Genomic DNA, 11,622 nt, shown 5'->3' on the forward strand with positions numbered 1-11,622 from the left:
TTCTTAGACTCTGATTCTAGAACATAGTGGCTGCATGCAATTTTTGTTTTTTTTCCATGTCAAACGAAATGAGTCCCAGTTAATTCCTTCTATATAGCTTTCAGTTATATTGCTGTAAACTGACTAACATTTCCTTTATAGCACAAATATATTTTGATTGCATTAATTATGGCAGAAGAGTTTAATCATTTTCTGCTTTGTATTAATCCCTTTTATGAAGAATTCTGTTAGAATGCCACATAGCTAACCTATTTCTGATTGTGAATATTAACCATCTGAGTGACATATTCCCATATTATGTATATTACCTTTTAGATGATTTGCTGTCATGTTTTCTTAAACCATGTGGAATTTGTAAAAAGAAACTGTCAAGTAAATAATTATGTAAAGTTTGTAATAAATAAAAAAGTCAAAAAAAGATATTATACTTGCTGAAGAAATTTTGTTGGTAAATGTATTTTTATTGATGGGGTGGCAACACTGTATCCTTAAAAAGATGGAGTAACAGTTATACCATAGCAGAAATCTGCCATTATTAGTGACAGTCATGTAGCATCATGTAATATTGTGCATTTTGACTCATTTTCTGTAGCAGGAAAGTGTTATCCCACAGGAATTTATTTTCTGTTATATGAAGTGCGAGTTACATGAAAGTATATGGTGATAAAATAGTTATGTAACTGCTTGTACATACATATTAAAGATGATTAAATCCAAGACCATGTTTATTGATAGAAAAAATACTACTTATGAAGGATATCAATTACTTCTAAATGATAATCGCCTTGAGAGGGTGAATGAAATTAAATATTTAGATGTTTTGTTGGACAGCAAATTAAACTGGAAAAAGCATATTTCCTACATTTCTAATAAATGTGAGAGACTTCAGCATGGGCTGAATCGAATTGCATATAATAGTTTTGGTATTAAATCAAATGTTAATGCAATTATTTATAAACAAGGCATTGTATCTTTTATTTCATATGGATGTAGAGCTTGGAGAAAAGAAAATTAACTCTAATCGCCTGCTTCGAGTTCAAAGACAAATTTTACTGCGTGTTATAAGGGGTTACTAAACTATTAGTTACAATGCTGTTTTCTCTCTTGCCGGATTTCCACCGCTGGATTTGTTTATTCTGACCTATATAGATTACAAGAATAGTCTTGCAAACTGCTCCAGTTCTCATTTTGATCATTTATTGCTATTGTCTGTTCTTCCACATCCTTCTGTAAGACAACCAGTACAGATTCTGGGTAGTAAGGACACTGATGTAAATTCATTCTCACTTGTGCTATATACGGATGGTAGTAGGATTGATGATAAAGTTGTTTTTGCTTATGTTATTTTTGAAGATAATATTGAAATTGAGTACCACCATTTCGCATTAGAAATGAATGTACTGTATATATTTCTGAGCTTCTGTGTATTAATTTTGCAATTAAGTAGATAATTAGCCAGGATGAACGTGGTTCCAGCTACTTAATCTGTACGGATTCACTCTCTTCCCTGGAGTCCCTCAAAAATACCTCTTCATGTAACGATATTATTGTTAATATACAGCAGTCTTTCAGAGATCTGGAGAAGAAGGGTAGTTCAGTGTTTTTTTACATTTGTCATTTTTTACATTTTTACATTTGTTTTTTACATTTTACATTTTTTACATACATCGCGACGGCGCGCAATGAACTGGAAGTTGATCTGTCAACACTATCGTTATCTTCAGGGCAGGTGTTTTATTTTAGTCGGCTTATAATTCCTTACTAAATGTAGTATTTAATTTCGATGTACTCCGTCTTTGATATGATTTAAATCAAATTCCTCGTCATTATAAATATCACGAATACAAATCACATAGTTTTCTGGTTGCAATTTTCTAATTTCGGCTATGAGTAAGGTATGCTTTACGCATCCGCGCGTTAAAAGAAATGTTTAATAAAGTAAACAAATAAATATTAGGCTTCTTTTTTGGTAAATTTGGATACCCTTTAGATCATAATTGCTCATTATTTTATAAATTACGGTTTCATATTTTTAATTTTATAATTTCTGCATGCCATCTTACCAGATTTAAACTGATGATCTATAATCCGGAAAAATCGATAATCCGGAATCGCCAAAGTCCCGACGAGTCCGGATTAAAGACTTTTGACTGTATTTTAATTTTTTGTATGTTAACTGCAGATAAAAATTATGTTGGTTAAAATCTCAGTTATGCTTATATGAGTTATAAACACATAACTCTATATGCAAAATTCATAGTCAGTTAGTTACATTGAGTTGACTTCCTTCTGGAAATCACCTTTCATGCAGTCGAGGAATGCAATTTAGTGCATCAAAAATGTTGACATTCTTTTAAAATATACATTTTTATGTTCTTCAAAGTTGATGCATGAATAATCTGTAATATAGGTAATTGGGAATTCTTTGTAATCGGAATTTTTTATTCGGTGAAGACTATACAAATTTTAGATTAATTTTTTTTAGAACCACCCCACCAATAAAGTTGATATGATTTTTTTATAGTTCCCTTCCTTTTTAAGAAACTATGCAGTTGGTAGAAATGTATAATATAAGTATCTAGGGGGGGGGAACATTCTCACTTATCCTTTGCGAGCAAAATTTTCCAGAAACTATTTCGTTTTTTAAATAATTTACTAAGTTATTAAAAAAAAAAAAAGAAGTATTGGGAGAAATACAGATTTTTTTAAGTGTGTAAGTGCATTAGTCTTTTTGAATATATTTGAAATTAATGAAAACATCATTTTTAAGTTATTTCTACAAAATATCTAATATGTTGGGTCATCTGGAAAGCTCTGCAACTTTTCAAATCGAAGCACGTTTTCTCCTAATTATTTTGTTATTTCTGATCAGGAGTCTGAAGCAAATGTGTAAATAGTCTTTTCTGCTCACATTTCATAATTCTAGCATGTATTATCAAATATTTGTTTTCAGGTGCAGTGCTAAGAATGGAGAATCCAAAAGTTCATTTTCATCATATTATGCTTTTTTATTTTGAAGAGGAAAAAGTGCTACTCTGACTGCTTGTAAAATTCGTGCTGTATATGGACAAAGTGATGTTTCTGATAATTCTGTTTGAAAAGTGTAAGCATGGCCAATTCCAGCCTTGAATATTATGCCCACTTTGGTCAAAACACCCTTTGCAGATAAGGACCTGTTAAAAGAAGCTATTTCTGAAAAGCCATGTTATACAGTTCAGGAACTATCAGACAGATTAAATATTCCAAAAAATATAACACATGGCCATTTGAAGAAGAATGTGTTATGTAAGCTGCCGATATGATGTATGCATTGTACTTTAACTGTGCAGAATATGCATACTTTAATTTTGTCATATGATTCTTAGCTGAAATTTATCAAATAAGCTTCTTTTTTGAAACAGTTCATCATTGAAAATGAGAGCTGAATACTATATAATAAATGTTACAAGAAAAAAAAAAAAAAAAAAAACATGGGGTAAGACAAATAAACCTTCTTTAATAACATTGGGAGGGATTTGCTCCCCAAAACATAATGCTTTTTGTATGGTAGGACTGCAAAGAAATTGTGTATTATGAATTATCACAAAATAAAATAACAAATTTGGGAAAATTCCATTTTAAAATTACAGTTTTCAAAGCGAAATTGAAGCAAAGTGCCAGGAACTAACCATTGATCAGGAAGTTGTCCATTATGACAGTGCTCAGTCCCACATTTTGATGAGTGTCAAAGATGTTTTGTTTCACCTCCCCACTCCAATATTCACCAGAGCTTGAGCCCTTGGATTTTCATCTATTCAGATCACTTAGAAATTCTCTGAATGGCCTTCAGCCTACTTCTTTGGAGACTCACAAACAGCATCTCAATAACTTCTTTACGGATAAACTTAAGATTTTTATAAAAGGAGGTTATTCAGCTGCCTGAGATGTGTCAAAAGGTCTTGAATAAAATGGTGCTTATTTGATTTAATGAAATTTCCTTATGCTTTTGTAGTGTGCTTCATATATATTTATCATAAAAAACTGCAGAACTGTCTGGATGACCCAATACAAAAAATTTACAAAGTATTATTTTTTAATTATGTTTCATGGTATTGAAATAGGAAAGATCATGCAAATACTTAGCTGTATGTGATGGTTAATAAATAGTACATTTGGTTTTAATATTTATGTATTTAATGATTCATTTATAAACTTTTGTTCCTAATTAGAAATAGCCCACCATTGGCCGAGCGGTAAAGTCGCTGAACACTGGTAGTTCGGTCCGAGGTTCGAATCCCACGAACGGGCTGGCTGCATGGGTGTTTTCGTGGTTTTCCTCATGTGTAACGTGTATACGAGTCAGTTTCCCTTAGAAAGTCCTCCACGAAGGCATCCCTCCCCTTAGGCAGATAGCCCTAGTGAGCTTTGCCATAATTAAATACACACACACACCTAATTAGAAATAAATTTTAAAATTTCAGTATCTTTCTAAATTAGATATGTAGTATTTGAAGTACCTGAGAATTTCATTCTGATAATTTATAAAAATGCTGTAGGAATAATTACATAGTTTTTGTTTTTATGAACTTCATATTTTTGATCTTTTATTTTCAGAAATCATTTGATGATGACATTAAAATTGGGACTGCAACAATTGTTTAAATGTGTTACACTAAAGAAGCATAAAAACTAATTATGTGGAATTGTCTGTGATTGTGATATTCTAATGTTTTTGTAAAAAATGTATTGTTTTGCACATACCTCTTTAGATTTGTAAATATATACACAATATGCATGTGTTAAAAGTATGTGTATTGTAGAGCTTTATTTATATTTTACAATGATTTTAAGCACATTAATTGGGAATTTTAGACTTATTGAATAATTTGTTAAAGAGTTTTATTAATGCTCTTTTGCTGATTATACTTCTATAGCGTGTTTTATCCAAAAGGTTTGGCTGCTTTATTTATCTGCATTGCAGTATCTCTACAAAATGAAATTATTTATTTTTGAATCTCTATTGTGCACCCAGGTGATATGTTTTGTGTTGTACTTGTATTTTGAATCTGAAAGAGAGCTTGATTGGTATTTAGAGAACAGGGAAAAAAGGTAAAATTGTTAAAATTCAGGAGAATCATAGATTAATTTTTGCCTTTGATAAATTCACATAATAAATTCTGTAAATAACAACTTATATTTTTTTTATAGAGGAGATTGATTCGTATGCAAAAATGCATCTTGACATGAAGTTAGTATGTTTTGAATAGAAAAATTTCATACGAGGGCTATCCAGAAAGTAGATTACGTTTGGGAATAAAAATATAAACAAAGTATAGGAAACAAATTTTATTATATACAGATGAAAGCCACACTCAAATACTACTTTTTCTACATAGTCACCATACAAATTAAGGCATTTATCGTAGCGATGTACGAGCTTGGAAATTCCTTCGTCGAAAAATTCGGCCGCCTGCGCCTTCAACCACTTCGTTACCTCTTCTTGCAGCTGTGCGTCGTCATCAAAACGCTGCATAGCCAGCCACTTCTTCATTGCTGGGAATAGGTGGAAGTCGCTCGGTGCCAGGTCGGGACTGTACGGCGCATGAGGAAACAACTCCCACTTAAAAGATTCAAGAACTTTACGAGTGACATTTGCCATGTGGGGCCAGGCGTTGTCGTGAATCAACAAGATCTTAGAGCTCAACATTCCTCTGCGCTTGTTTTGAATTGCTCTTCTGAGTTTTTGGAGAGTTTGTGGCAATACCTTTGAGAGTTTATTGTAGTGCCTCTTTCCAGGAAGTCCACCAAAATTACACCTTTTCTGTCCCAAAAAACAGTCGCCATCATCTTCCTTGCCGACATTGTTTGCATGCATTTCTTGGGTTTTTGGGGAGAACTTGTGTGCCCCCACTGCATTGATTGCAATTTCGTTTTACAGTTCACATGTTTCACCCATGTTTCGTCACCAGTAACGATGCGATCGAGTAAAGAGTCACCATCCTTATGGTAAGTGTCCAAAAAGTTCAATGCTGCAGCCATTCGCTGATTTTTGTGGTCCTCTGTCAAGATTTTTGGAATCCATCTTGCACAAAACTTGTGGTAACCAAGCTTTTCGCTGATGATTTCGTGCAACAAACTTCGCGAAATTTGTGGAAAACTCAAAGAAAGTTCCGTTATTGTGAAATTTCGATTTTCACGGACTTTAGCATCGACTTTTTCGAGAAGTTCGGCGGTCACTATGCTGGGTCTCCCACTTCGATCTTCGTCGTGAACATTGGTTCGGCCATTTTGAAATCTTATGACCCACTGACGCACTCCACCTTCAGTGATAATGTTGTCCCCATACACTTCACGAAGCTGCCGATAGATTTCTATCGGTTTACAGTTTTTTTCAGTCAGAAACCTTATTACTGAGCGCACCTTGCAGCTCGCGGGATTTTCAATTAACGCAGACATTTCAAACCGTCACAGTATCTGAACGGAGCACAGCACGAACCTCTCACTAGCACGGCTAGATGCAGACTGAGCTGCGCAACGCTCTGACCCCAAGATGGCCGCGCTAGCCCCGCCCCTAGCGGACACAGACGGAAACGTAATCTACTTCCTGGATGGCCCTCGTATTATTAAATTGCTAGAATAAAAATATAAACATTAATTTTTCAAAATATTTCAAAATGAAAAAGAAATAAGTATAGTTATCTATGAAATATTTGTGTGTTTATATAATACATTTTAAAGAGTTATAAATATTTTCTTTAGTTTCTAATGACTAAATTTTTAGTACACCAAGAACTGCATCTGCAGGTTTTATTTTGAAATTTCTGTATCACTTTTGTTGTATATAATAATGATACAGTATGTCATTTTAGTTTTAGTATTTTAAGCTGTATATTGCAGAAATGATAGCATTACTGTAAAAGTGATGAGAGAAAATATTGTGTGACATTACTTAAAATAACTTATATCTAACAGGAATATTTTATGTATTGATAAATATAATTTGTATTTATTTTGCTTACAGATAAAGAGAATTAATTAAATCACAAAAGTCAGGCTATTAATTTCTTTTTATAAAAGCATTACACAATGCGAGGGAAAACTATAGTAAAGTTTTTTTTATTTATTATTTTTTTATCTGTACTTATCATCACGCATAATTTAAGAAACAACTGAATTAAAATTTTTGGTAGATAATATTTAAGTATTTAGTTTTCATAATATTCTGCTTCCTTTGCAGTATGAAACATTGAAAAATATATTTATGCATGTTGTTTGTGTTATTTATTTTTAAAATCATTCTATTCTGAAATTAACTGTAGTACAGCTAATTTAAAAAAATGATTGGATGAATAATATTTTCTTTAAATATAAGTGGAGAAAGGTATTTTATTAGCCTTAAATGTATAAAACATTTAAAACATTTATTAAAAGTAGAATTGGGGAAAATAATTTGTCAGTTCATATTTTTTATATCAAAATTTGATTTTTTATTTGAAGCTAAGTATGAAGTATTATTTAATTACCATTTTAATTGTCATTTGTTTGTATAAAGAACATTGCTTCTGTTTTCCTGTTTGTAATATTTTAATTGCAAGAAATATCTTTTTCTTGCTAATAAGCATTGCTTCTTGCGTTAAAAGGCGAGTTTGGGGGGGGGGTGGAGGCAGAATTAAAAGTTGAGTAAAATTAAACATTTTTTCTACTTTTTCAATGACATTAATTCAATCTAATCTGTACATAATTATATTCTTTAGAATTATTTAAACAGTGTTTAATAAAAGGTGCTATATATTAAATATTTTTTGCCATGTATGCTGACTGTATTTTTGTGATGTGTTGTCTAGTCTAATGAATCCCAGCTTCAAAACATTTTATGTGTGGGTTCTGAGTTTGGCAGAGTTTTTGTGTAGAATTCATTAATAATAAGGTAAAAAAAAAAAAAAATCCTCTGTCAATTCAAACAGTATCTTTGAGTAAATGCCAGCTGTAAATTTGTTGAGCATCCATATTATTCGAATAAATAAATTTTATGTAAGTTATAAGCATATTTTTGTTTCTGTCTTACTGCACTAATAATTGCCAGGGAAATGAGTCTAAATACATTAGATATCACTGTGCAGTATTGAAAACTCCTTCCTTTCTTCTGGCAGTTAATATTTATTTTATACTATAACTGCTATCAGTTATCATCTGTAATTATTTTTTAAATCTCTTTAATGCATGTTTTCTCTTCATTTTTAAATAATTTTTTAATAATTAAACATTTCAAAATAAATAAGAGTGCTTGTTATATTCAAGTAAAAGCATTATTATTTTTTCATATGTATGGAATTTCACTGATTATTGTTTCCATAGTGGAGTTTCAAATCATATACTGATCATTGCCCCCCTTTCTTTAAGAATCTTATAATTAAATTTGAGGATCCCTTGTATAATACCTGATTACCTGATGGAGGCTTGCTGCAATTGTGTGTAACAAAATTCAGCATTTTAAGTTTCTGCAAATTTTTGTACTTATCGATTTTTTTAACTGTTGCTACAGTTATTGCTGCAGTTGGCAAAGAATACTTAAAAATGTTAAATGCTTGAAATATGTGTCTAGATCTTGGTTGCTATTTGCAAACTGCAGTTTCGGAACATGACTATACAAGTATAAATTTTGCTGTTATTGGTGGTATTTTTGAAAATGATTACTAATGGAAGAAAACCTAACTGCCTTAATCACAAGCTTGTTACTAACTGAAGCAAAGCATACATATAATTACATATTGTAATGATTTTTTAGAATTGCTTATATTCTATGTATGGGTATACATATGTATAATATTATGTTTATAGTCATAATAGACAGATGTAGCATTATAGAAATAAGTTTAAAACTGAATGCACATAGGTGACAGTTTGATCTGTTTATAAATCTTCTGTCTGGTAAGTGTTCAAGTTTTAATAACTTTTGGAACAATAGTCCAGCTAACATTCAAATTTAATTGTAAAAGCCATAAAATTGAATATGTTTTTTATTTATTTTTGAGGAAGGTGAGTAACTCTTTGTTCATGACACCATTTTTCAGCCAGTTCTAATTTTTTGCATGTAACTTACAAAATGCTACTGGAAATTATTATCATGGCCTGAAAATTTTATAGGCAGTTAAAATCAAAAATTGGATAAGGCATAGTGGCATTGCACTTCTTGGCATTACAAATAGTATAATGAAATCTCCAATGGCTTTATATGTCTTCTGTAAATTACCACATGTAGGAAGGGATCAGTGATTTTGAGATCACCCCTTCCACTGGAAATCAAAATTGTATGGTACTGTGTATAGCCAATTTAGAATAGTTATACAATATTACTGTAAAGTTTTAGAAATTCTTCAGTTTTGCATTGTAAAATTATTTAAAAATGAAGCTGATTAGTAATTTTCAAACTTCTTGTTGGGTTGTTCGTATGAATGTTGTTTGGTTACAGAAACTTTTACACTAGGTTACTGTTAATTATTTGCTATCTTAAACTGTTTGAATTTTAAAAGGGAATATATATATATATATATATATATTCATTTCGTAATTATTGTAAAACTTTAATAAAATTTCCATATTTGCATTCTTAGCTAGAATATTTGCAAGATTATGGTAATATAATATTGTTTTGGCTTTGTGCAAAGTATTTTTAATTTTCCAAAAAATTGAAAGTTCAAAATCATTTAGTGTTATGGAGGGATAAATTTTCAAATCGGTAATTAATGTGATATAAATTAATGTTGTGTGGGGGGGATGTAAGTAAGAGATAGTATAAAATTTACATAATTTCGAGGCTCCTAAACACTTTATTTAAAATGTTAACAGTGAAATTTCGCCAGGCATTTTTAACTTCATAGCTGGTATGCCCGCAAAAGTTCTGGTCTGTGCCTAAAATGCCCTTTTTGGAAGATTTGCATGATAAGTTGTCGCTGAAGCATGATAAGTCACCATCAAAATATGTTTTGCCCATTTTGGAGAGATGCATCTGAAAGTTTTCCTCCTCTTCCTTTGTGTTTACTGTCAATTTTAAGAAGTTTTTGATATTTAAAATAGTAATAAAATATATTGAAAGCATTTTAAATATCTTCTTTTCTACTCTGTATGTTGAAATGCCATGTAGGAATTATGTAAGAAAAAATGTTGAAATGACAGGTAAAAAAATGACTTCATACAGAGCATTTAATGTGCTCTATATGAAGTCTATATTTTGTGGTTTAATGTGGTTAAAGTTTTCAGTATTTCTTTCTACTTAATTACTAATTTTAGTTCTATGTGAAATAAAAGCATTACTATACTTCTTTGATTTGCACATAAACATTGTACTGGAAAAATGTGTCCAGTTATTTGTTGACATACTTAAAGGCAACTAACTGCTGTGGTTGTAAATCATGCTGTAAATTCATGCTAAATGCCATTATTTGTTTTGGCATTGTTATACTTGTGCCATATCTGTTTTAAGCTTAAATGGTGCCTTAGTATTTTGTTAATAAGTTATAAGTTGTACAATGTGATTGCTATTAATATTCAATACTGGTGCTGTTATTGCATGAAAAGGTTATTTTCTGAATAAATTTTTATATACTTGCTGTCAAGTATTTTAGTCTGATAAATAATAATATCATATTTTTCTATCATATAAGGGCTAATGAACATATGAAATTTTTATGCAGTGAAAATGCATTTATATTTCCTCATAAACTAGTTGTTGTGATTCTAGCTGCATAAATAAAAAATTAACCTTAAATTTTATCCTGATTTTAAATGCACACACACAAAAAAAGAAAAGGTATATTTTGAACAATTCAAACTGTTATTTTATTATGTTCACTAGCTAACCTCAATGCTCTTTAAGATAATTTTCATACTTAAAAATATAGTCTTTTGATAAAAAATGTTAATTTATTATAGATTATCTGTTATCAAATCTGTCTGAATCTGATTGAGGCAATTTTGATTAAATCATTAGACAAAATTGGTTTCTTTGTATCAAACTATTAATGTATAACTTTGGAAATGTAAATATTCAATGTTCAAATAAATTTATTGTTTTTAATTAGTGTCATTGTAAAATTTTATTTGTCTTGTTTGGTCATTTGTTAGACTATTTTTGCTATAATTTTCTAAATACAGTCAAAAGTCGTTAATTCGGACACCCATAATTCGGAATGATCTATAATCCGGACATCAAAACTAAAAACTTTCTGCGCATGCGCCGCGTTGACACATGCGCAGAGGCGTTCACGCGTGCGCGTAAGACCTTTTACGACTGCGCATATGAGTGTGCGCAAGTGCAGAATACGTTTTCGCGTGCGCATTTTATGTATAATGGACGTATAAGCTAAATAATTATCTATTTCAGTTAATGTTGATGATTGCGTTGTTCCTTAATTTTCGAATTGCATCCGGCTTATTATTTTTTGCAGACTGTAAGAGCAATTTTATAAAAGTAAGCTTAAACTTTCGATTATATAAATAGAATTTCCGATATATATTTGTTAATATGTAAAGGATCTAAAGCGAAAGTATGTTTTGAAATCCGAAATCTGTTTATCATTTTCACGCTGCTCGGCGGCGGGCGCGTAATGAATTGGAAGTTGATTTGTCAGCACTATCCTTATCTTC

At 30.9% G+C, this 11,622-nt stretch overlaps 1 protein-coding gene across 1 annotated transcript in view; it reads left to right on the forward strand.

Moving 5' to 3' along the window:
- The window catches only part of LOC118182829 (cell adhesion molecule Dscam1-like), a 71,359-nt gene extending 60,306 nt beyond the window's left edge, over positions 1 to 11,053 (forward strand). The window contains exon 15 of the mRNA XM_035352223.2: positions 4,594 to 11,053. Within this exon, the coding sequence (XP_035208114.2) occupies positions 4,594 to 4,641 (48 nt within the window). The 3' untranslated portion in view covers positions 4,642 to 11,053. The remainder of the gene's footprint in view (positions 1 to 4,593) is intronic.
- The last annotated feature ends 569 nt before the right edge of the window (positions 11,054 to 11,622 follow it).

This window comes from Stegodyphus dumicola, chromosome 4 (assembly GCF_044657685.1).
Source record: "Stegodyphus dumicola isolate Sdum_Otavi_A_Nest chromosome 4, ASM4465768v1".
Lineage (NCBI taxonomy): Eukaryota > Metazoa > Arthropoda > Arachnida > Araneae > Eresidae > Stegodyphus > Stegodyphus dumicola.